Source organism: Indicator indicator, chromosome 2 (assembly GCF_027791375.1).
Source record: "Indicator indicator isolate 239-I01 chromosome 2, UM_Iind_1.1, whole genome shotgun sequence".
In the NCBI taxonomy this organism is placed as follows: Eukaryota; Metazoa; Chordata; class Aves; order Piciformes; family Indicatoridae; genus Indicator; species Indicator indicator.
This window is the reverse complement of record NC_072011.1, coordinates 30,265,464-30,292,829: the sequence shown is the minus strand read 5'-3', so window position 1 is coordinate 30,292,829 and position 27,366 is coordinate 30,265,464. Positions and strand designations below refer to the sequence as shown.

General features: G+C 38.6%; 1 protein-coding gene across 1 annotated transcript; it reads right to left on the bottom strand.

Moving 5' to 3' along the window:
- Positions 1–1,393: 1,393 nt before the first annotated feature.
- On the bottom strand, positions 1,394–27,366 carry ABCB10 (ATP binding cassette subfamily B member 10). The gene is made up of 13 exons (XM_054394933.1): positions 27,015–27,366; positions 18,551–18,751; positions 18,020–18,222; positions 16,221–16,355; positions 14,578–14,724; positions 13,702–13,837; positions 10,306–10,401; positions 6,372–6,581; positions 6,070–6,149; positions 4,669–4,849; positions 4,394–4,437; positions 2,309–2,343; positions 1,394–1,717 (listed from the first exon to the last, which is right to left on the bottom strand). The coding sequence occupies exons 1-13, from the start codon at positions 27,364–27,366 to the stop codon at positions 1,426–1,428; spliced, it is 2,112 nt and encodes a 703-aa protein (XP_054250908.1). The 3' UTR covers positions 1,394–1,425.

The window sequence follows — 27,366 nt, the reverse complement described above, 5'->3', positions numbered from 1 at the left end:
AGAGTAAGGATTAAAGTTCAAGCCCCTCTAAATGCATTACAAAATAGAATAAATGGTAGTCAACACTGAAATGAAACATCAGATCAGTGGTATTTCTGGCATATCTTTAGTACAATATCTGCTTCTAGTAAAACTGTATCAGAAGATAAAATTACATCTGTATGTAATTTTATTTGCATTCCCTAGCAGAGATCGCTTCAGTGCTTTCACTATGTTCCACAAAGTGCCTTTAATGATGGCATATTAGATAAACATTTTAAGCTTCCCCAGCACTACACGTCTCACCTATTGCAAATAAAGTTTTCTAGCAACAAGTTTTCCTAGCATATGTGAGTTTTAACGTAACCTGGACAGTTTCTAACTTGTTTTAATGCAGTTTTGCATCTTCAGAAGTTCTAAAGAGATTCCACTGGAAGAGAGATTCTTAGAGTCATGAAGCCTGCTCTTTACTGCAGTATATACTCTTCTGCAGTTATTCAGATTAATGTAATGCTTTTATTTTACTAGTTGGCCTTGAGAAGGTAGTTTACCAGTTCTCCCTAATAATGTAGTTAGGCAAAACGTGGGACTTCTATCAAGGAAATTTTAAAGAACAAAAAAACCTTACATACACCTTAAAATAATGACAACAACTTACACATGCAAGATTGTGTTCTTGTGGCTGTCTTTTGAGAAAGGAAGTGAAACTAAAGAACTGTGAAAATTTGTAAGGGAACAAAATGCATGCAAAGTTTAGATTTTCCGATGCTGACTTAACATACTAATATACTTCCTTTGTCTTTATGTAAGTCAGTCACATTTTTATTTGATTTTTGTTGTTTTTGTTTGCTTGGTTTTTTTTAAGAACTTTCCTTCAACTCATGCTTCCACATTCTCTAGTGTTCTCATATGTAATTCTCTACAGAAACTGTAGAGGGTGATCATACTCAGCTTTCACATTTCAGAACAATGGTAACCCAAAGGATGGTGCAGTGGAAGTCAGAACCTTTGGGGGACGTTAGTGTCACACATTTGTAAAATTCCAGCATTTTAAGACTGCTGACAAACACTGAAAGCAGAAATTCCTTAAAAAGAGACAATGATAAGAGAATTATAAGCTTTGTCATTTAATTACCCTTAAAATACTGAATTTACTTGAGAGTGCAGCACACCATCATACAGTACATGACAGCAAACAAGATTCTAAATGGTCTCCATTATCAGAACACAAAGCAGAAAAATCTATGCACTGAAATTATGTCAGTGTGATAGACATTTTAAAAAGTTGCAATAATTATTAAAAAGCTTTCAGTAAAAAGTTTAAATACATTTAGGTTTCAAAAGAGTATTTTGTACATTCTGGAAAAATATAACATTTACTTTACATAACTGAAACATAAGTTATATTCTTTGTAGTTTGTAAGCTTCCATTATTCATATATACTCTCATACATTTTCTTTTAATACCTCTTTTTCTCTGGATTGTAAATCTAATGTGAAATTATCACTATTCTGAAGGAAAGCTTGTTTCTGCATTAGTTTCCTGAAAAGTCCATTTGGATTGGCAAGCAGTTCCTCATGTTTTCCACATTCAAGAATTTTACCCTGGCCAAGGACTGCAACAAAATCAGCATTCTGAATAGTAGAGAGACGATGAGCAATGATTAGGACTGTCCTCCCTTCCATCAGTCGGTCCAGAGCTTCTTGCACTAGATACTCATTTTCAGCATCCAAAGCACTAGTCAGAAATGGGAAGCAGAGAAGGGAGAGGAAAATAATTTTTATTTTAAGACAGGTTAGTTTTGCATGCTTTAGGCTTATTTTGCTAAAACTGCAGATCCTTGCCATCATTGCTAAAGATGAACCAATAGAACTGCAGGGAAGTTCCATGAATATGCTTTGTACACATATAAAACTTACAGGCATTACATAGTCTCACAAGCAAAACACATGCATGGAGAAATAACACTAAATTAAGTGGAAAAATGAAATTATACACAAATTAAGTTATACACAAAGGCCTTAATTTAAAATAAAGATTAAAAAATCCCCTAAAAGTAGTATTTTGAGCAGATGTTTTAAAGTTAAGTTACAGATTACAAATTTAACTCCAGAAAAGTGTACCAGCCAGCTTTTCCACTTTTCATAAACTGTTCATCACAGGTCTCCTAGCCAATTCACACATTCTAGAAAGCACATTTATATTTCGGTGGAGAAAAAAAAAAGCTAGATAATTTGTGCAAGGGCATGCAGAGAAAGAAAGAACGCATCCCAGATCTGAGTTTTACATAGAGATAATTTCTAAGTTTCTATTTATTTTTTTTCTTACCTTGTTGCTTCATCTAGCAGAAGAATTTTTGGATTCTGAAAAAGAAAATAAAGTTGATTGTAATGCTGATTATTTTTATCAGTAGAGAACAGGATTCATACATCTTAAAATACCAAGTAAGTCTACTTCATCAAAAAAACCTGAGCATCATTCAAAGCATTACTTTTAAGAAGTCCAAATGCTAAGACAACAAAACATAAACAGCACTCTTCCATATTCAAATTTTCCGAACTAAAGTGGCAGAACACTATGTGCTGGGTTACATCCCTCCTGGATGGGGCTGAAAGAACCCAGCCTCCAGGTGGACAAAAGAAACTTAACCCAGATGGAACTTGGTTCCTTCCCTGCCGAGAGAAGGCGTCTTCTGACTCAAAGGTGGTCTATTCCACTCCCCCTTCCTGTCTAGCATCTTATAAAAAAGGGAGGACCTCTCACTGCTTGCTCTCTTTCCTGCCTCGTGTGCTCGAAAGAACATCGCTGCTGCCGCTGCCTCCTGCACTGACCACGTGGCTGGGGCCCACTTCTTCCAACTGAATCCACTCACATCCAGGGGAATACAAGGACATCCAGGCTTGGGTTTGTATATTTTCCCATTTACCCTCATCCCTTTCCTTTGTGAACCCTCCCTGTTACTGCTATTTTTTTTTTTTTGGGGGGTAGGGGGGTAAAAAAAAAATTCACCTCCTTTACTTCCAAACTGATGCCAGACTATTTTTTTCATGAATTTACTTCTCCTCTCCCCTAATTTTTTTTTTCCTTCCTCCTTGTCCACCTTGCCGGGAGAAAGGGAGGTGGGGAGGAATCTCAAATCTGTTATCATTTGAGATCCTATACTCCAGTCAGAGCTCAAACCACCACACACTATTATCTGATAACTATTTGATAGATACAAACTGAAGTTGGGAGGTAATTTATTTATGCATACAGTTGCAACACTGTAGTCTAAAGTTCAATTTCCTTTTTACTGTTCTCAGTGGATCTTTCACAGAGGCTCAGCTACCCCCTGCTTGCAGTCAGTCTGCCATATGTAACTTTGTCTAGTAACATGAATAACACCTACCAACAAGTATTTCACCCACACATGAAATACATAGTACTGAAGAACTAGCATTTAAGAACTCTTCACAATAATAAAAAACAAAAAGAAAAAAAAATCACCAGCACTGAAATTACTGTGAAGTCTATTCTGATTTATAGTACATAACACAAATTTGATTAAATAGACAGCAAATCCTTTAGACTATCTGGAAACGAAGGGACTCTGCTGCACCCCCAAACACATGTATATCAACTACTCATTCATTTTTTTACAACTTCTGCCCCCAAATAAAGTCTCTGTGCTTTACATCAAATATAACAAGGTTTTCTGTATTTTGGTATTTTAGTATTCATGGTAAAATAGAACTGGTATAATGAAAATTTCCCCATAATCTAGCAGAATTGGACCTGCTAGGATGCTACAGAGATGTCTGCGGCTTAGAGTGAACATAAGCTGGGTTCAGCAAGGCTCAAAACTTCCAGATGAGCATCAGCACCAAACTGCCTTGCTGCAAAGTCTCTATCCAGAAGATCTGTAGAAGCCTCCTTGAATTTGTGCAGCACAGAGCCTGCTCTAAAGTTAGACCCATGCTAATCCTTAAGTAAAAAAATGACACAGTATTGTGCCTGAATGTATCCTGTCCCATACCCAGAACAAAGCCAGGACAGGGCATCTATAGTCCTAGTAAGCTGCAATCCAGAAAAATCAACCCGTGAATGACAGATCTGATGAGTTTACTAGCAGCGCAATCTTAAAGTCTTCCTTCATCTTTGACCTGGTTTTATCAAAGTGAGCCATTATACAATGATTTACCATTAATCTTGGCAAGAACTACTGAAAAATGTTACTGAAAGATAGGAAGAAGCACTTAATGTAAGTAAATTTGCTTTAAACTATTCAGCCCTTTCAAACTTCCTCATTAACATAGAAAATATATTTTTCTTTTTAAAAATGTTTTTCCACCTCTCCCAATTAAAGACCTCCTCCTTTCAACCCTTCCTGCCTCCCTACAAAGTAGTTATACAGCTGCTTGGTTGCTGGCATACCTTGAGCAGAGCTCGAGCAATTGCAATTCGCTGCTTCTGTCCACCTGGGGAAGAAAAGCTCAGTAAATTGAAACAGGAAAACAGATGTGAAGTAATTTTAATTGAATGCCTGTGCTGAAAAGAATTAGGCACATGTACTTCAGTGGGGGGAAAGGGGAAATAAATGGAGATGGAGGTTTTTTAATACTTGGAGAAAAAAAAAAAAAGGTAACAAAAAGTAGAATTTTTATTTCACTATCATCAAGGTTTTTAAAATAAGCAATGTAAAGATGTACCTGAAAGCAAAATGCCTTTTTCTCCAACTACAGTGTCAAATCCTTTTGGAAAATCTCTGATGAAACTAGCAGCATTAGCTATTTCAGCAACTTTCTCAATCTCCTCTGCAGTCACAGTAGAAGGATCCTCTGCACCATAGGCAATATTTTCAGCAATAGAACAGGAGAACAGAATTGGTTCCTGATAAAATTCAAAAACATTACTAATATGGTAGACCTGTAGTTACATGCATATATTGTCTGTATCTCAAATACCATAAATCCCACTAACAAAACCCAGCATCAATTTCTGTTATATGCATACAAATGAATATGTAAAGTTAACTGAATTAAAAACAAACAAATAAAACCACCTTCCCCTAACACCAAAATGGGCAGCGAAAACAAATTAAAAAATAACTTGCTTTTTTACCTGATATAACATAATATAATCCTCAATTCCTAACATTTGAGGAAGAGTTCAGAAAGAACCATTCATCCAAACATCAAAAACCCTCCATTTGCACCTACCTGCATATCATCATTTGCAACAACTGTAATTCTTCTCTAGTACCTACACAGATTTCATGGTGCTTTATGCATTTAATTTAAAGCTTGAAACAGAGGACTGTCAGATAGGGCAGGTGATGTAAAATGGGAAAATGTCTGAAACAAGGTAACTCTGCTCTTTTTAAAATAGAGACATGCTGTGGTATGAACAGTAGAAATCTCCTACTGACAACTCAAGTGGAATACCTATGTTTAAAAAGAAAAATGCTGATATACCCACAGGGAAATAATTTTTGCACCAAAACTTTTGGTGGCATTATTACATAAAGTAGATGTTTTGACATGCAACATATACTAAGTTATCTTTACGCTTTTAACCAGAACATCAACCTAACAATTAAGGTAATATGAAGCATCAGGGGAGATGAGGGAAGATGCACACATATTTTACACGTCAAATAGTTTATTTTTAAGAGACCACTATGTATTTCTAGAGTTTGGGTGTTAGGGAGAGGGCAAGTACAAGACTAAGTGCTGTATTTTCATGCTTTCCTAACTTCCATTAATACAAAATGTGATTAAATCTTAAGCTTTGTGTTACTTTCTGCAATGAATCATAGCTAACATCAAGATGGCCTTAACCTGTACAGTTAGCAACAATGTAATTTCCAGTCTCCAGATACATGACTCTATGATTATGTAATAACAGACTACACAGTAATGGGACTAGCTCCAAATACTTGGTTTTGGAACAAACAGCACAACAGCATAACTTCACAACAGCAGTTATGTTGATAGAATGATTTCACTGAGAAGCAAGATTATATAGCTTTTAAAGGAAGAAAAATGAAGCACAGCTAGCTGATCACACAAAATTATTTCCTTCACTTAGAATTTTTTTTTCTTCCTTACCTGACTCACTGTTCCAATCTTTGTCCTGAACCACAGTGGATTTAACTGACGAATGTCAAAGCCATCAACAGTGATAGTACCTTAAAGTAAGAAACAGTAAAGCCAAGTGTTTCACAAGTACTGAGAAGGAGGAGCAAGAACAGTTGAGCACAATGGCCCCTGGGTAATCACATTACTGGTGGATCAGAAATGCAAAGCTATGCAGGCACCTGACAAGGTAACGGATACATCATTGTTCTATCTAGGGCGTATCCAAGATGCAAAGCATCAACTGTTGTGAATGAAAACAAAACAAAACATACCTGAGATAGGATCATACAGCCTCAGCAGAAGGGATACAATAGTGGATTTCCCTGTACCACTTGGGCCAACCAGAGCCATAACAGAGCCAGCTGGAATGGAAAGGCTAAAATCTTTGAAAATGGATGCTTCTGGACGTGTTGGATATGCAAACTCAATGTCCCTGAATTCCAAAGCACCTCTGAATGTGTCTTTGCCCAATGTGATTCCCTCTGCATGACAAAGAATAAAATACAGAATAAAACCAAGAATCAGATCAGCCTTCCTAGAACTTGCTTTACAGACACCCAATAGAAATATCTATCTCCATGTTAAATCTAGGGATAGCTACAAGCCATAATTCAGGATCGCAGGGGTTATATTTCAGCCATGACTGAATCAGTGTGGCACACCACTTGTTCCTGGATGTAATTTCAGGTTGCTGACCAACAGTGAACCTGTAGGCTACGTAGAGCAAGAGGGAGAATTGCATCTTGCTAGTATCTAGAAATTAGCAATACTTACTTCTAACAAAATTATCTGAATTTTAAAACATATTGTAAACAATTTATTGCCAGTTTTGTCAATTAGGAGCAATTAAATAAACAGCATTATTGAAGGCCAAAGTCCTGTTGACAGAGAACACATGCAGAACGATAAACGTTGTAAATTGCTTATTGCACTTTCATCGGGCCACAAAACACACCTGAAACACCCTCCTCTGAACAAGAGCAGTTCTTTCTCCACTATGTGTTAACTGAGTAGCTTTTAATCAGAGGCTGTCACTGGAATAAAGTTGCTGCTGGGTTTGTTGCATTAATGGACATTTTTTAGTGGGTTTTGGTTGTGTTTGGGGTTTGTTTGTTTGTTTGAAGAGGAAAGTATACTTAAATTCAGGACAACAGCATATTCAAAGACCAATCAGAGACATAACTCTTAGGCAATAGTTCACTGAAAATGAAATTTTGGTTTGTGAAATACTGTATCAAACCATCATGAATGAACAACTGCCAAAGCTAAATACAATCAGCTTCTTTCTGGAACACAGCATTTCATCTAAACCATTATCTTAAAAGAGTATCAGTACCATAAAAAGTTTATAAATAGGTAAGACAAAGAAACACAATTTCTTTAAGCAATGTTAAATCCCAGCAACACAATCCATATAAAACAAACTAATTGGACAGTGGTGCTGCATTCGTGAAGGACAGAGCCTCACTAATGAAGTTTCTAGCGGTTTTGTGAAAACTGGCAATACCAGAGCAACACCTGAGTAGTGTCTGTTCATGCTAAAGACATGCAGCTCAAATCCCTTAATTCTTTTCAGAGGTAGCACACAAGTAATCCCCAACTTGCCATAGCACACATCAATGTTTGGTTAAATGGTAACTGTAGATAGAAAACACAAGACACCTATCAGCAGCATTTCACTAGTCCTGCTGTTCCAAGAGAAAGTAATTTATTTAGCCTTTCCTTTTTCTTAGATTCCCTCCTCTTTTCCAGGCTTTCCATTTAATGGTAATAGCATAGAAAAGACAAAGGCAAGAGCATACAATTTTACTTCATCCTTGACTTTCATCCATGGACATACACATCAGAACTTGTTTGTTAGGTAAAATCACAACGGTCTGTAATCTTCTCTTTAGGAAAAGAAATGCACTTGCTTAATCCTGTGCTAGCAGCATAATCCTTACTATTACCAAAGTAACAAGTAATAGTTTACTGGTATTCTCAGTTACAGTTATTGTACAGTCTATTCCATGGCTTGCAACACTGAAATCTACTGCAATACAGGAAGGACTGTTACCACAAGTCCTTCCTCGATCTATTACTGTAAAAGTATTTAAAAGCTATATGTGATTATGCTGTTCTTGTTTAGATTCTACATGCAGGGGAAAAAAGACATTATCATTTATTCCCAAGATATTTGCTGTTACCAACAGAAGCTGGAGTTAGGTGAAAAATGAAACCTAAAGCAGCTAAGAGAACAGATGTTTCAGTTTGGACAGTAGAGAAATAATCCCTTGTCTTTATTGCCTGATAAGACAGAAATCAGCTATAACTGGGGTTTAAGACCGAGGTTTATATCCTTTCCTATGTATTTAGTTTATACTGAAAGGAAACTTTAAAGAAGTTTTCTGCAAACCCATGCTACATGGACAAAGTCTGAAACTTTGTCCGATTTAGATTCTGTTTATAAAAAATGTTTTCTAGATGTCAGTATTGGTGTGATTATGTCATTCAATACCTGCAGTGGGAAAGTCAGCTCTGCTCCAGTACTACTGCTTACTCTCCACTGGTACCACTGTGCTATATTCCATTTCTTAACAACATACAGAGCTGGTAAACACTCATGTACAATTTTTACTTAGTGGAATGCTAATTAAATAAAAGAGCAATTCACTTATAAAGTACCTTCTACAAGCAGCTCACTGAACTACTTCAATGGATACTGGCAAATGCTGTTTATAGAAAATATACTCAGTACTGGAAGGCATTGTCTAGCTTCCAAACAATAAAGCTGTAAATAAGGTGTTGCTGGCAATATGTTTTTATTTCCTATAGTTAAATATTGTTAAATATGGTAACATATTTAATTACACTATTAAAATAAATACGCTTTTCAAACTTATTAATATTTAATTTTATATTTCTTTAAATGGTACTATTTTAAAATAAATATTTAAAAGGCAGATTTATAGATGAAGTTTGTATATCTTCTTTTGGGGATCTGACTCCAACATCAGCAACCTTCCATAAAAGCAAACCCATAAAAACCTAACACTTCTCAAAGACCAGCACATTATCTAAACATACTGATAAAAACAGATTTGATTTCAGACTCACAAAACTACCTTTAGGCTTAAAGCAGCCCATGAAAAGAATTCTGATATGAATTACTGATCTGACACAAAAATTGCTTGTTTCTCCATGCACTTCCAACAATGTCAAACTTGATCAATAAAGGACATTACTTCCCCTTCAAAACTTTGTTGTTTGTGGTTTTAGAACATTGCAGCTATATGAAAATTATGTCCATGTTACCAGGTCCAACACTACACACATCAAACTAGGAGAGACAGCCTAGCATGGCAGGCTGCTCATGAAGCAAAACACCTGTAGCTCCCTTACTCATAAGTGAATTAGGTAAGCCATGTGATAGCCATGTGCCTTTCTTTAAAAGGGAGAAATGTAATGTGTGCAAATCATTCAAAAAGCTGTACTTGCACATCCACGCTTTCTCAAGAAGCAGGGCTCCCCACCTTAGCTAGATCCTTCCTTCCTTTAATTCCCCAGTCATGCCTTAATCCCCCACTTCTATGGCAGAAGAACTCAAAAAATTCAGCTTGGCATGTGCTGCTGAAAGGCCTCAAACTGTCTGTGCTTGCAAGTAAGATTTGAAATCAATATGCCTTGCTCAGGAATGGTTTTCACTGGATCACTATGAATCATTTAAATGTGAGATACTCTCAATGAAATGAAAACACATGGCTTTGAAAGCTTCTCCTTCAGATAGATAATTTCTTAGCCATTAGAGATAAGCATAGTAAACAGTTTTTGGGAAATATGAGATCCAGCCACTTCAGAGCTCCTCCCTCCCCTGCTTTTGCCTCCTTCCATTCTAAACCTGATCCAAGAGAAAGTGGTGATGACATCAAAGAAATATTCCAGGAAGCTAGAAATGAGCATGTCCTCAGCCTTGTACCTTTGAAAGTAATACACTGTTTGATTAAAGAACAAAGAAATAAGAAACACCAAATTTTCAGCTTCTGTTAAAGGAAATTTTTATCATCTGTCTCATAGTTAGGAAAAGTCAGAAGAATTACCACTGTATCTAGTTTCTTTAAAAAGAATGCAAATCAGTACTACCTTTAAGTATTACACACATTCTTCTGATGTACCTGTGAACAGTAAGAGAAAAATCAGCCTGAAAATACTGACAAACCAAGGACCCACCATTAAATGGAAGTTGGGGCTTCCTTTCAATAAGTTCCCATAGACGTCCACCAGCACCGAGTCCTTTCATTAGCTCAGAATAAAAGGAACTCAGACCTAAACAAAAAGCAGAACAGTATTATGCATCCATACAGAATGAAAGACATAGGAGACATAAAACTTGCATTATGATGGCATCCAAGTCATCCGAGTGCCAGGTATTGCACTTTGCCTACAACAACCCCAAGCAGCACTACAGGCTGGGGTCAGAGTGGCTGGAGAGCAGCCAGGCAGAAAGGGACCTGGGGGTGCTGGTTGATAGTAGGCTGAACATGAGCCAGCAGTGTGCCCAGGTGGCCAAGAAGGCCAATGGCATCCTGGTCTGCATCAAGAAAGAGTGTGACCAGCAGGAACAGGGAAGTCATTGTGCCCCTGCACTCAGCACTGGTTACGCTGCACCTCGAGTACTGTGCCAGTTCTGGGCTCCTCAATTTAAGAAGGACATTGAGACTCTTGAATGTGTCCAGAGAAGGGCAACGAGGCTGGGGAGAGGCCTCCAACTCAAGCCCTACAAGGAGAGGCTGAAGGAGCTGGGGTTGTTTAGCCTGGAGGAGAGGAGGCTCAGGGGTGACCTCATTGCTGTCTACAACTACCTGAAGGGAGGTTGTAGCCAGGAGGGGGTTGGTCTCTTCTCCCAGGCAACCAGCACCAGTACAAGAGGACACAGTCTCAAGTTGTGCCAGGGGAGGTTTAGGCTGGAGGTGAGGAGAAAGTTCTTCATGGAGAGAGTTGTTAGCTGTTGGAATGTGCCCAGGGAGGTGGTGGAGTCACCATCCCTGGAGGTGTTCAAGAGGGGATTGGACATGGCACTTGGTGCCATGGTTTAGTAGTCATGAGGTCTTGGGTGACAGGTTGGACTTGATGATCCTTGAGGTCTTTTCTAACCTATTGATTCTGTGATTCTGTGCATGTACACATACACACATTTACTTGGTTTATGCATGAACCTCTATGCCAAGTTACCATCATCACAGAGAAAAAATCCACTCTGAACTTTTCATCACTAGCATTGAAACATCAGATATGCAGGGTATCTTTTACTCCACTGCACTATCAAACATATTAATTTGAATCCTAGCTAGTCTCATTTGAGAGGTACCAGTAAGCCTCAGTCACCATTCTTATTTCTATCTGTAAAACAAATAATTCCAAACAAAAAACAGAAGAAAACTTTGAACGTTAGGTTTGTTTATACTTAAAAGCATAGCAGCTCCTTTTTCATTCATCTGTCAGGAAGAACAGCATCCAGCTCTAGAGAAATAGCCTTGCATATGACCAACTATTTTTTTTAAATTGTTCAGTAGAGCAGAGCACTTTGAATGCCCTTCTTTGTCAGACAGGGTTATTCTATTAAAGGGGAGCCTGGCTGAGTCTGCCACAGCAGAGAGAGGGCACAAAACCAAAGGCTGAGCTGAAGCTTGTGAAGCTGTGTAGGGAATGGGCAATGTAAAGAAATGTCTTCCACTCAGCACGATTTTCAAACATTACTGGAGAGAAAGCAAAAGCTAAGGACAAGGCCTGCATATACTACTGGGTTGTAGCTCTTAGCAGCTGTGTGAATCAGTTTGGAGATGGATTGACTGAAAGGCTTTGCAGATGAAACAAACACAGAAACCTACCTAAAACAAAAAATGGAGTAAAGCATGCATATAAAATGTTTTATTCCTTCATTTTTTCTATGTTTTTCAAAACAGAGTAACCCATTCCAAAGTCTCTGAATTCCAACAGAATAAACCACTTCTACCTTAAAACATGTATAGTGTTGAGTGATTTTAGGAGGGCCTAAACCCAAAGATATATTGAAATAGATTTACTAGTTTATTCTTGCAGAGTAACAAATTGAGCACAAGATGATGAATCTGTAAGTGTAGACAGGGCATTTCATCATGCTGCTGCTAAGGACTATCTGAAAGCTTCCACCACAAGGTCCTAGCCATGGTAAGAAACAATCTGCTTGGAAAAAAGAGCCAAATCACCTACATTCTAGAGCAGGGCACAGGGCATGGGGCACACAGAGTGCCTTGAAACTGAGACACTTAAGGCTACAAATTCACAACCGATCACAAAAAAAGCATTCCCTAATATGGACAGCAAATACTAATCAGAAATTTTCTTTTACATTTTTGTAATCTGTGTTCAGTGTTTGGTAGAAAACGCAAGCAAACTGTTACAACAAAAAGAGGCAAAGTCCCAAATTATACAGTGAACTTCAGAGTTCATTACATGAACTCCTGTATGTATTGATGACATATACCAAGCAGACTTGACACTTCAAAGATTTATATGCCTTGTAGGTATCAAGGAAGGCAAGCCTTTTGTGGCAAGACACCTTTACTTCAGAGCATTCATGAGAATGAGCACTGTGCAGAACTATATTCTTAAATAATCTTAAGTAGAATTAAAAAAGATGTTTTTATATAGAATAAAATTTAATTCAATGAATTTTATCAGTACTTCTAACTTTTTCATTTATTTAATTTTCCCATGTTACAACATGGGAACATGTCCCAACAGAGAGGTACCTCTCTGTTGACCAAACTTGGATGATTTAAGCAGAGAAGGAAGGGGTTTGGTGGAATGAGTGCCACTGGAATTTTAATATTCAGGGAAGGTGGTTTTGTGAATTTTGCCCTCAGGCACATCCTTGAGCTTCCCACGGTATCAGGCTTAGTCTTAGAAGAGTACAGACAAGCCACATTGCCCTACCCATCTATCAGAAGCAACAGACATGTTTTAAAGAGGAACCCTTCCAATCAATTGTGAAACTTCAAAGTACCTTATCTTCATTTCTGCCTGCATGCAGTAGCAAAGACTGCTCTGTCAAAAAGACAAACTGTTCCTGGGACAGTAGATTACAGAGTCTGAACTTCAAGGAGGAATCAGTCAGTAAGGAAAAACAAAAGGTTAGCACCAGAGTGTAGTGTTCTGCTGTCACTATGTTCACTCTTCCAGCTCATGATACTCTATACTGAATTACTTCTAAATTCTACATGACTTTCTAAAAAGAGTTGTTTAACAGACCTGCAAATTTTGTGAAAAACGTAGTAGCAGTATGATCTCTTCACACAATTTGCTGAGTATCTTCATTTAGATCCAAAGATTAAAGTAATATGTATCTGTCACACACACAGAAAAAAAAAAACCTTCTATATTCCTTTGGGAAAATGGAAGGCTTATATTAAGTTCTGTGTTGTTATTTTCAGTAACTCTTCAGAAAAGAAAAAAAAGAGTATGTCTTAGGCAGATCACTTGGAAGAAACTTTAAGAAAGCCAGATCTTTTAAGAGATTCTTCCCTCCCACTTCCATACTGACTGTAATGCTTTGAAGTGAAGAAAATCTCATTTTTTATTCCATACCTCCAATGCTTATTCCAACCCAGAAAGCATACATTAGGAAAGATGAGAGTTCTCCAACTGTCATGTAGGCACTGCCCATGAGTAATCCTCCTTTGTATAAGACTGAAAGGACAATTAAGTTTCCAGACAGACCAGTCTAAGGAAAAAGAGGAAAAGGCAGATTTTGTCAGATACATCTTAAATTTCATACTCTACAAAGCTGTTTCAGCATTTTTCTTCTAATAAACAAATTTCCATATGAGTACCTAGAGTTTTGGAGAACTAACTAAAATTTACATAAATCCAATTTGAAAACAAACAAAGCCAATAGCTACAGATATCCAGTGGCACTACACAGCACTATCCAACAAGCGTTCAAAAAGCAAGAATTTTTTTTTTTTCACCCAAGATGGGAAGGAACACCAAACATTATTCTCAACTGTCATTAAAGGAGGAGAGTTGTCAGTCTGCAGTTATCTTGTAGTTTTAGAAAACTATTAAGCAAACTCACTGCAAGCTGTTATGGAAAAATGCTATCCCACCCTCCCACCCCTACCTGCACACTCCCCAGCTTCCTTGGCATTGATACACTTTTTATCAGGAAGCCAAATCTGTAAAATGCTAAGGGTGAGGGATGGTTTCCACTGTTTTAGTTCCCTGAATAGGAGGTATAGGCTCAAATAAACAGTACCTAGTTATGGAGTGTGGGGCAGAAATAGAGGCTTAAACTGGCTATCTTAAGGTGCAGTTTCACAGCAATTTAGACTGACTTAAGTCCAGTCTTCCTGCAGTTTTATGTAGGTTCAACTTACATTCAATTAATTGATTTGTAGATTTTTAAGAACCCTCATGAATTTTAAAATTACATTTGGCATAACATGGTTGGTTTACACTTACGGCTCCGAAGAAGCCTGCTCGAGCTAGTGCCTCTTTTTTAGCCAGCTGTAGCACATCATCAACTTTATTTGTATACTTTGCCATTTCAGCAACTTCTTGCCCAAAAGCTCGAACTGTTCTTATGTTTCCAATACGTTCTTCAGCTAACTACATTGAAGCAAAGAACAAAACAAATACACACAGACACACAATTGGGAATGTTCAAATTATAGAACATTTGCAATTTAAACCACTGGGAAATTTCTCATGCGGTCCTTTCCCCAGGCTTATACTAGAATTAGACAAAGTTAGAAACAGACACTGTGAAGGTCTTACAAAAAAAAAAAAATCGAAAGTCCCCTTCGTGAATAAAAGTATGATATAAAAAAAAAATATTATTTTCCTTCTACGCCCCATTCAACCTGAAAATCTGAATGAAACACTAGAATTGCTTGTTCATGTGAATACAGGCACGAGCTTCCCCTCCGTACAGGATGAGGCAGAGAAACAAAAGGCTGATCTTTCTACACAGCCAATTTACAGGAGTCCTACAAAGGACATCAAGTTTAAAACAGCCAGCAATTGAGGCTTTTTTCACTAGATCTTTCCTAATTACATTTATGCGCTTTTTAATGATGTCTCTCCACCCCTCAGGTTGCTATCTCTACTATTCTCTAGTAGTGCTTTGCAATATTTCAGTACAGTCAGCAAACACAGTGAAGGCCCCTCTATAACAGCCTCTTTAGAAACAAGTTTATTCTACTTTATTCCCAAGTATCTGGGTATTCCCCCAAAAAGTTTAAGAAATGTCAAGCCTCATAAACTGTGGAGGAGTTTCTTGTGGAGCGAGGACATGGACTAATGTCTGTGAGCAACCCATGCTTTAACAACAAAACAATGCCTTCCTTTGAGGATCTGGAGGAATAGAAGAAGAAAGTAAGAACTGTCTACGTGATAGTGGAAAGATACATTTATGAATCGAGGACAGATGCAAAACTGCAAGATTATCTACAAGGGGAGGTGCTGACATCCAGTAATTGAACCAATCATATTTTATGTGAATTAGACACCCTTATGGAGTATTATAAAAGCTGTATTGTTGTTAAGTAAAATTGGAGAATAATGACCTTAAACCATATTGGTATCGTGTCGTTTCTCCCTGGTGCTCTCTCCGACAATAAACATTAAAGAGCTGACAATAAGGTCAAACATCAAGGATTCATTCCAGAGAAGGCTTTGCTAGCAAAATTTTGTTAAAAGATGGATCCATATAAGAATGCTTCTGACAACCATAAAATTAAAATCACAATTAAAAAAAAAAATCAAACCCAAGTACACATTTACACAGTGCTTCTTAGGTTATTTTTTTTTTTTTATGCTATCACAAAGCTAAAGCCTAACCTCCTTACCCTTTCCTACATTTCCAAATTCTCAAGGCCTGGTACCTCCACATTATATTGTTATGGACAACCAAAGATCCGTGAGTATGTGTAACTGATATTTACCTTTCATACTACTCAGGTGCAAAAATACAGAAGGCTGAGCATGGCTTAGGGCAATGAACAGTACAATTGTCTTCAGAAGATCTGTAACTTCAGAGATATTAACCTAAATGCACTAGAACAAGTTTGAAGTTAACTAGAAAGCCTCTGTTAAAAGATTACCTGTGTTGCTTCTGCAAGAGAATCTTGGGTCATTTTAGTAAGTTTTCGCAAGTATCTTCCATAAACCACAGCCAAGACAGCCAAGGGTGGCACAACACTCAGAACAAATGCAGCAAGGCTGGGAGACACAAAAAACTGGAAGAAAAAGGTATGTGTAAGATATTAATGTTCAGATTAAAAAAAACACAACGGAGTGCTGAAGTGCAACCTCTCTCACTAGAATTTTCTACAACTAGTAGCATTGTAATTTAGTGCTGCCATGCTTTCATTTATGTTTTATTTCTTCCAGGCAAAATGTCTATTCCTCCACAGTATTTGGGATATATCCCATGGTTAGAACAAAGGTTTATAAGCAAAGCAATCTGGATTTCATTTTGAGCTTTCTCACTGGTTTTGTGTGTGGTCTTAGACAAGTATCTTAAGGTACCAGTAAAGAGGCCTACCAGGAAGTCTCTTGTGGATGCTGGAAGACATAAACTGTTACATAGTTTCTAAAGTGCTTCACAAGTTTTAAACAGATGGTGTAATACAGAGAGTTTAAGTAGAGAAACACTGTATGCTACTGGGTAACCAAGGAGCAGTTGGAGATGCCAGTGCTCCGTAGCACCCACAAATGCTCACAGCCTGGAATAAGGGCTTTATTTACTTCTGCAAAACCTTATCACTCTTAACAATCATCATCAAATCTTCTAAATATGTTCTTTTAATAAGATTTATTGAAATTAATGTGCTTTCATTTCATCTTACTTTTTGTATTGAAAACAAACAAACAAAAAATCCAGAAAAATGAAAGACAGTTAACTGACAGGCTTCATAATTATTTCATAATAATCTCTTCTTTCTGGGCAACTTTTTTCTAGTTCACCTTTTAACACTGTACCATGGAAGCATTTTAAAGCACTATACTTTATATAGAGTTATTCCATTTAATCTATGATAAGAGAGGACCTTATTTTCTATTTCCTTAGGTACAGAAAGCCATAATTCTTATCAGTGACAAAGTATTAAAATTTTAAAGCTGCATAGTGGAAACACTTAACAGTTTCAATAACATCAGTATTGGAAACATTTTTATAATAGGACTTTCTGCTATCTGTTTTTAACTTCAGGTAGAAAGCAGAGATTACCACATCTTCATTTAAGATAACTGGCACCAACGTATCTTTTCTCAGATAGGCATAACAAAATGCCACAAAACCCACCCAGGGAAGTCAGATTTTCATGTAAACCAACTGATCACCAGGGAGTATGAACTGATGCACTACACTGAAGCCTTCATTACCACCCTTCCTACCTAAATGTGTTCATTACTGATGGCCACAAGCAGAAAGACTAACATTTGTAAAAATCCTCAGCTGTAATTTGATACTGTGTTGCCTTTGCTCACTAGACTTTAACCAGAATCAACCAACTTCAATGATTCTTACATCAGTCCCTTCACACTCTATTTTAACTACAACCATGGGGATATTATCTCTAATTTTAATTTCTTCAGTAAAAACAAGAGATAAGCCATTTGCTTACTGCACTTTGCTTGATAAATTGAAGCAGCGACACTAGTTCACTGCTAACTTCATTCTCCGTATCGTGGATTGTAAATAAACATCAAGTGGCTGTACGCACATCATCTATCGCAATGCAGTACATCCAAGTTATTGGAAATAATCAGAGAAATACACTTGTATCCAACAACGCACAACAGTTTCTGGACTGAATCACATTCACCAATGCGCTACTGAACAGAACTAAACCAAACTTGAAACTACAAGAAGTGGCAAGTAGGGAAGAGACCACCATACCATCATTCCAACCCCCACAGATGCTTGTGCTCCTGCTCTGAGGCCATCTGAAAGGTTTTCAGTTACTGAACGGCCCAAGAGGGCTGTATCTGACGATAAGCGGTTTATCAGCTCTCCTGTTCTGGTCTTATCAAAGAATGCGGTTTCTTGCTTCAATATAGAGGAGAACATGGTTGTTCTCAAACGTTTCACAATTCTTTGTCCTGTCAGAAACAGAAGTCAGTCAAGCACAGTGCACAAGACTTTATACACTGACAATATAAAAACATCACAGGATTACACAGCAGCAAACAAGTCACGTTTAATATACCAGAAGAGACAGAGCTTTAAAGTGTCGCATAACAGCAAATAAAAATGAACAATTATTCAGCACACTTTGCACTATTAGTTTACCTTTGATCTGGTGGAAAGAAAAAGCTACTGATTCCAAGAGGATCTTTCAGCCAGCACCAAGAATTTATTTCAGATCATTAGATATCCTGACTCTGTGGAAAAAGATGACCTTCAGTCATCTTTTGCTTCTGGTTTTACCTGCAGTCTGCATGAGGTAGACACGTGTAGCATTAGCAGCAGCACCACAGAAAAAGATTCCACTCAGCAAGGCACACAGGCTGGTCAGGCTGTCAGTGAAGTCTTCACTGGGATTTGTATAAATAACATCAATAACTTTCCCCAGAAAAAAAGGGGCCGACATGGTTATGACACTGGAAACTGTCAGAAAGCCAACAGCAGCTGCAAATCAACAAGGAAAAAGGAAAGGGAAATTACTATGAATTTGCAAGATCATTAATAGTACATATCAACTAATTTTCACCTGAAATTCCTATTAAGCTTTTGAGTGCCAGTATTAAGTAATCAGTCATCTTTCAGACCCAGTTCTGAATGGAGTATTTTAGGCCCCTGTATAAATTAACATAAGCAAGACACATTTTTAGATCCTGAAAGCCACTGTACACAATCACAATCCTGAAACTGCTTCCCATCTAACCTTCCACATCACCATCCAAAAGGTTAACTTTTCACAGATTGTCATCCTTAGAGAGCATTAACAGTTAAAATTTTTCTGTATCTCACACACAACCCTTCAACTCTTGGTTTGGCTTTTATTATTGATACTTGTTACTGTATTAAAGCTTCTAATTATCCATTTCTGAGGTAGCAACTGACTGAAGTAAATATCCAATCTGAGATTTGTCTAAAACATGAAATTTTACTAGGGGGAAAAAACCCAACAGAAAAGCATCTGATTTACTCTTGACCTGCAAAATTTATGCACATTTGTTTTCTTTTACTCTTTACTATCATTCATCTAAAAGAAAAGTAGCATGTTTGAATTAGAAATACATTTGCTAATGAGCAAAGCTCTTGAATTCCACTTTTAAGACCACCAGTGGAACAACCTGTATAAATTTGATACTGTATCACAGAGAGCAGGACAACCCCACTGCATCAGGACTTAGCTTTTTCAAGTTTGATCTGCAAAGATACTTCTTTTGTCAAGAACACAGCTTGATTCTAAAAATGCAAGCCAAATTGGAAGGCTTGATAGCTAAAAAAAACCATCTTAATTCAAAATTGACCAAATGATGTGAAAACCAGTGAACCGCATCAATAATGTAATTTGCATAAGACACTGCACAGAAAATTCTGAACTTGCCCAAGTTTTACTTCTATTCTACTGAGCTTCTTGTGCTCCTTCTATGATGAAGACAGCAGAGAGCCTCCCAGCAGCATGCTGCTGTAAACAGTATTTCTAACATCTGCCACAGATGATTTGATGCGAGTTACCACCTTGTCACACACGAAAAACACATACCTGCCACTGACTGAAGCAAACACTTCTCTGCACCTTCACTGCAGTGCCCCAGAGCAGTCCTGAGAGAGCTTCACACACTGGCCAAATAAGCTCTATTCTTGCCATTGCATCCAACCTACAGGCTGCACTTCTTAGCAAGATTTGCCTGTGATCTTTCTGTTGTGTTACACTCAGGCCAGCAAGCATGTGAAAGATAAAGGACTTGGATCTTTAACTTGAAGATACAGAAACTATGAGAAGCCACAGAGGGAAAGGTAAGACTTCCTACTGCAAACTTGTGTGATCCATGCCACAGACGAGTATTATTTGACTATAAAACTTTGTAAAAATGAGTGACCTTGCTAACAGGCTGGCTGCGTTGGTGTATTCAAGATGGTAAGCAGCAGGGAAAATTTCAGCAAAAAACAGGTCATCTCCTGTCAGGAAAAGCTAGCCTATAAAGCAGCTGGAGATAGTCAAAAGCATTGCTTATAAGCACAGTGCTGCATAACAGCTCAGTTACCACTAGGTACAGATAATTTTTCAATTATGGATGGAACTGGACTTATGAACTACATACATAAACATTCACTGAAAGAAGAAGACTGTATAGCTAAAAATCCCATATGCCTCTATCTAGTAGTACATCTCTCCTTGGATTTACCCTCGGGTCTACCTCATTCAAACCAGCATGGGTTTCACTGTAATTACTTCCAATGGTCTTAAGGGAACCAAAACTAAACACTAGGATATAAACTGAAGCCTACCAAATTACTTAAACATTAGATAAAGTGTCAATAATATATCAAAACAATGCAGTCCTGAAGACACATTAACTAGATCATAGAACCACAGAATGGTTTGGGTTGGAAGGGACCTCTGAAGATCATCTAGTCCAATTCCCCCTGCAGTACACAGGGATATCAACTAGATCAGGTGGCCCAGAGCCCTGAGGAGCTTCACCTTGAGCATCTACAGGTATGGGGCCTCACCCACTTCTTTAGGCAACCTGTTCCAGTGCTCCATCACCCTCACGGTAAAGAAATGGTTGCTAATATCCAATCTAAATATACACTTCTGTAGTTTCAAACCATTAAATTGATCACAGAATCACAGAATTAACCAGGTTGGAAAAGACCTTCAAGATCATCACCCAACACCATCTAATCAGCTAAACCATGGCACTAAGTACCTCATCCAGTCTTATTTTAAACACCTCCAGGTGGTGTGACTCCACCACCTCCCTGGACAGCCCATTCCAATGGCAAATCATTCTGTGAAGAATTTCTTCCTAACATCCAGCCTAAACCTCCCCTGGCGCAGAGACTGTGTCCTCTTGTTCTGGTGCTGGTTGCCTGGGAGAAGAGACCAGCCTCCACCTGGCTACAGTCTCCCTTTCAGGCAGTTGTAGATGGTAATAAAGTCTCCCCTGAGCCTCCTCTTCTCCAGGCTAAACAATCCCAGCTCCCTCAGCAGCTCCTTACAGGGTTTGTGTTCCAGACCCCTCACCAGCTTTGTTGCCCTTCTCTGGACACATTCGAGCAACTCAACATCTTTCTTGAACTGAGGGGTCCAGAACTGGACACAATACTCAAAGTGTGGCCTAACCAGTGCTGAGTACAGGGGCAGAAGACTTCCCTGCTCCTGCTGGCCACGCTATTCCTGATACAGGCCAGGATGCCATTGGTCTTCTTGCCCACCTGGGCACACTGCTGGCTCATGTTCAGCCTACTGTCAACCAGTACCCCCAGGTCTCTTTCTGCCTGGATGCTCTCCAGCCACTCTGTGCCCAGCCTGTAGCTGGGGACATGGGGATGTCATTCGTAATTTTACCTGTCTTTATTAATTTAATCAGAAGTCACATACAAAATAACACTCACTTTGATTATACTGGCGGAATGACTAGAATATAACACAGATGCTAAAGCTGTTGCTCTTTTTGTTTATTCTAAACTGCTGACTAATTGAAGAAATAGGAATCAGCAAACATTCGTGCTGTCTCCTCATTTGAAGAGCTGACATTGTGATAAATGGCTAAAGGGAGGAGCACAAGGTGTTCATCAACCAGACACTTCAGTGATGCTGAAAGTTGCTACTAAAAAGGCCAAAGTATACTTTAGAGCATTAGTTCCACGCAGCTTATTCTGTTAGTGATGTTTTGTATAGCTTTAGGTTAGGTATGATGACTGTGTTTTTCTTTCTTCATTGAAGTGAATTCATACATGGTATCTGGACTGCACCAATAAGAGTTTGGAGAAATCAAGTTGCAGAGCATGGCTGTGGGATAGAATTAAACAAGAGAGATAACAATACCTTTAATATGTCAAGACCAAGACCAGTTTCTAGGGTTTGGATGGCACAATGAGACACCAGCACAGAAGCAGTCCCTGAAATGTTAGCTGGTTGGATCTCATGCTCAGAACACTTACACAATGCAACTTGAGGAAGAAGTCTATCACTTTGAAGAAAACCTACACTTTGAGTCATAAGGTGTTCTGGATTGACATGTATCACCCTCAGTAGCTCCTCAGTCAGGCATCTATGATCAGAGGACAGACCTGCGAGGAGTCTTTTGCTATGGAGCAAATGAAATACCAAGAGTCTTTGCAGAGTAGGCTGTAGAGGGTTTGTCAGAAAAGCTTTCAGAAAAGGTATTTAACAACAGAAATGTACTTCCAGGCAGAGCAGAATACAGTGATTTGAGGAAGTCCTAGAAAGGGAGGAGCAAATAAGACCGCCACTTCACACAGGAAAGAATGAAGAGGTAGCAATGCGTACAGCCTCACAGGAGGCTCATGCAGAAACATGTAAAAGACCTGCTTGAAAGCAAAGATGGAAGCTTGTCTCTGTAAGCAAACATCGTCACTTTCTCTTAAGATGGTATCTCTATTTACAAGTTGTTATTATCAATACAATCAGTAACACAAAATAGTCTTTAAGACACTCAAAACCAGGTTGTCATAAACAGGCCTGTTTAAGAATCCATTGACTTTTTTTTTTTTGGAAAACATTTGGAGAACTCATCAACACATAAAATGTAAAAGCAATTAAGAGTTCAGTTGGAGATACTAGAAATTCAGAATTCCTTTCAACAAAGACAAAGTATTTGAAAATTTCTATTGTATTTTCTCATAAGTATTTTTTAAAAAATCGGGTAAGTTTCTAACGACCAGATGTTGCACAATAATAAATTAATCGAAGGCTTTCAGGAGAGAATCAAGCAGGATTTTGTTTTGTTTATTTGGGTTTTTTGTTTTGTTTGTTGTTGTTGTTTTTACCGTGCATTTAAAATTAAAGCATTTAAATTTGTTCGTATTTATCTTGTGTATAAGATGGTCTTTATGTCAGACCAATCTAGCTATGTGAACTTGAGAAGTGAATCCAAACTTTGGACAGAAATTCTCTAGCTACTGGGTGACAGCACAGAAACAGCAGGGTTTACAAGGCTGGAGTTCCACCCAGGTTCCAAAGAGAAGGGTATTCCAGTGCCTGTAAGACCCTCCTCTGCTCCCACTAGTTTCTTTTCCATTATTCACACTACAGAATTTATTTGACTCACTGTCAAGGTTAGAATGGGTATATCAAATCTGATTTTTCAGAGAGATGACATTTATCCAAGTTTAAATTATTTTTTAAATAGAACAGGGAGGGAAAGCATATCCTTAACAGTCTGTGGATTACCTGCTGATGTTCAAACTCATGTTACAAAGTTGGAAGAGCAAAATTTTCAAAATTAAACCATTTAAATGTTACTGCAAACTACATACATACTATCTGCCCCATTTAATTTCCTAAAGTAATGGAAATTTTTAAAGATACTCCTACTCAAGTACTTGTACAAGCTGGCATTTCGGAAGTATAAATTACTATACCCATTACTTTCTAGTGGCAATACTCACAGCTGATGTGTTCTACATATCTATCTGCATCTTGTACAAAAAAATTCAAGTTGCTCACTACCCCAATCAAATGAATTATTAAAATAGTTTCTGAACTACATTACAAAAACTACACCTAAAAATTTAGGTAGTCTTAGGTACACCATTTAAGTTTTTTTTAAATTGCCTTTCTTTAGGAATTGTTTGATAAGCAATTAGAAACTACAAAAGATAAATCTACAGCAATCCCATACTTCTCGTTCAAAGATGACAAAGTACATCACATGGTGTAAATTTAAAGCTTATGAATAACGCAGTGCTCTTCTGATTGCATGGCAAATTTTAACCCATAGGAAAACAGTTATTACAAATTATGTCCAAAATTCTAAAATGAAATTATGAAACATTTCTCTAGAGAAGACGTGTACAAAACAAATCTTACTCAGTGTGCAGGCAATGTTATACAGGGAAAGACCACAATTTGCTACTGGATTAAAAATTTCAGAGTTCTTTGCACTTATTTTACAACTGAATAGAACTATTGTTTCCTTCCAGTGTGGTCTGCACAACATGCAACAGACAGATTCTCACAGGGACACACAAGGAAGCAGGAGGAAATAAAAGGGATCTTTTTGAACAGGCATTTTTGTGGCCTCACACAGAGAGCAGGATTTAATAATTTCAACAATGGTCCTGTCCTCTTCCCTGGGAACTTAATTTAACTGAAGACACAGGTTTACCTGTCCTGACTGCACAGGACCAGCCAAAGAATTCCTAAATCACTTCCCACCTTTGTTAAAACATGGGAGGTATTACAGAATTTGCAAACTCCTAATTTCACTGCACAAAACTGTGGCCACTAACAGTGAATTCCCATCATAGTATTTAGCCATCTTTTTACCACTACGAACAGCATGTTTAACACGCATGTTCTGTTTAAAATGTATATGCAGCTCTACCCAACTCTAGAAGTAATGAGATTAAACATATTTCACTGACTTTTTTGGGGGGCACTAAGTCATTTTCACATTTAACAGACTTTGGAGGTTCAGAACCTTGTTCTACGAGAAGAGTATTTTAAGAGGTGCTGCGAGCACACCACTTATTCCTGAGGCAGCAGATGGTGAAAAGGCCCCGCAAAAAACACAATGCAACCATCTTTTCTGGTGCCAGTCACAACCACAGCAGGTCACCTGCACCTCTCCAGATGACTCCATCTCCCCACCACACCAAGACAGGCGATCTCAGTCTTGCTCAACTTGCTCATAAATCATCCCCTGCTCCCCAGGCCCCTATTGTCATTACTGCAACTACTTCACTTTTTGTGACCGTGAATTTCAATGCACAACTGCAACGAACAGAGTATCAGGACTTGTGCTAAATGGAATCATGAAAAAGGTAGGTATCACTTCACTCCAGAATAATAATGCTATACATCTATGTTACCAACTACTGGTTATATAAAATGCGAAAGATCTGGAAGAGCTCAATTTTCTTGCAGAGCAAAACAGCCTGTAAGCTTCTGAAGGGATCCCACCCTGTTTGTTTACCAGTTATGTGAACCTGAAGAGGAAATTAAATGCTTTACCGTCAGTTCATTGTTTCATACAATGAAATCATTAACCTTCCTCTTTCTTTAAATGCAGTAAAATGTGAGATTCTGAGTCTGTGATTACTACTTTCTCAGTACCAAGTCGCAACGGAACAAAATGCAACATTATTTTAACATATTTCAGATACAACTGGCAGATGTGATTTCCCTACAACCACCTACAAGGCATTTTACCCATATGTGTTATTCCTTCACTCTATAATGACCAAAAATATTTTGTTAGCTTTTCCATCCTCCTACTCAATTACAACTTAGCAACAGAAGTTTTCCTTTAAGTAGGGTGTCAATAAAGAAAAATTTTATATGAATTTGCTCTTCTCCCTGAAGCAAGACTAACAGAACGCTGAAAAGAAATTATTGCACTTGTGTATTTTTTTATCCTCATTATCTGATACCACGTTGTTTTGTTGGTATTTTTTTTTAACTTTAACTGAGGCCATTTTTTTATCTCAAAAGACAAAATTGCTTGTAGCTGATTTTTATTAACTGTGATATTCAAATTATTAAGACCATCATCAAACTGCACAGATTAACAATACTTAGCCCTATTTTAAAACAAACAAATATACTATATTCTGCCCTTGATAAACAAACCAACAGCAAGTTCCCAGTAAAGGGACATAAATTAAGTTCTCTATTATTTAGGAATCTTTGGCTCCTAAAAGGCATTCTTAAAATAACTGATTTGTTTCAATTTCAATGGGAAAAATAAAAACTTGGATGTAAAAGAAAAATAATCCAGAGCAAGACTGAATCCTTACTGTACAAAATACTTCTCAAAGTCAACTCTTTACAGAAGTCCAATTTCCTCACCTCTTTTCTCACAAACATCATTTACCCATTCCATGGGAACCACCCAAGTTTTTACAAAGGCCTACAAACCTTACATTGGCATGACAGCACATGTGCTGTCTTGTAATAAAGGTGCTTTTTTAAAAAAACAAACCACATAATCTGATACAGCTTTTTAAATAACAACTATTATCTTATTATCCCCATGAGAAGCAGTATCAAAAAAAGTTTATTTCTACTCCTTACAGACAACACCACAAGTTATGCACACATTACATCTGACGTCTCCATACAGACACTAAAAATAAATAAATTGCTTACAAAACATCTTACAAAAGTTTTAGGCAAGAAATTCTTAGGAGACAGAACTCCAATTTATTAAAAAAAAAAAATCAGATTCCCATTTTTACTTCATTCCATATAGTGCCAGGCTCAAGATTATTGCAAGCAGCTTGCAAAGACAGCACTGACCATGCACAGAGGCATTAACCTGCACTACCAGCGAAACAGAAGAGTTCTGTAACTTCCAAAACTTTTGCCTTCCTTTCAAAACAACAAATTAAGAAATAGCAAAAGGAGGGAAGATTGCATGTTTTGAGCTTTCCCTTGCTCCAAGACTTCACGTTGTGTTCTGATACCCACAGATTCACCGGTTCGAGGTGAAAAATATACCGTTCTCGTTCACCTTGGCCGTGGGTCGCCATGGGCTGTGCCCCGGGGGCAGCGCCCCCTGCGCCGGTAGCAGGCGGCTGGGCAGGACACCCATTCAAGGTGCGCACACGGACGGCCAGGCACCGTGGCCCTAGGGCACACTCCGGGCTGGGCGAAGGGAGCCGAAGGAGCCTCACTGCCCCCTCCCCGCTCGGACAAAGCCTCAGGACGGCCCCTGGCGCGGCAGCTCCGGGTTGCGGCCGGTACCTGTCAGTCTCCAGCGCTCAGGGTGCGCTAGGGCCAGCAGCCTCCGAGCCTCGAAGCGCGGCGGGGTGCTCGCAGACCCCCGCGGCGGTGCGGGCGGCTCCGCGCCTGTGGCGGCACTCAGGGAGCGCGTGGCGCTGCCCGCCGCTGCGGGCGGGAGGAGAAGGAGGCGGCGGCGACATGACGGTGCGCCCAGCAGTGGCGACAGCAGCAGCGGCGGCACGGGAGATGTCCCGCACCTGCTGGCCAAGTGCGGCGAGGCGCGGAGGCTGGCAGCCCGAGTCCAGGCGGCCAGAGGAGCCGCCTGCTTCAGCAGCGGCAACAGCCAGGGCAGGCGCGGCGCGTAGCCCGCCAT

What these genes read in the sequence shown, in the direction of transcription:
- ABCB10 (XM_054394933.1), bottom strand. Translation starts at nt 27,366, where the DNA reads ATGGCGGGCTACGCGCCGCGCCTGCCCTGGCTGTTGCCGCTGCTGAAG. An exon ending in GCTGTATGATCCTATCTCAG is followed by an intron (nt 6,150 to 6,371) that starts GTATGTTTTGTT and finishes TCTTACTTTAAG; the next exon opens with GTACTATCACTGTTGATGGC. An exon ending in AAAAGGCATTTTGCTTTCAG is followed by an intron (nt 4,438 to 4,668) that starts GTACATCTTTAC and finishes TTTCTTCCCCAG; the next exon opens with GTGGACAGAAGCAGCGAATT.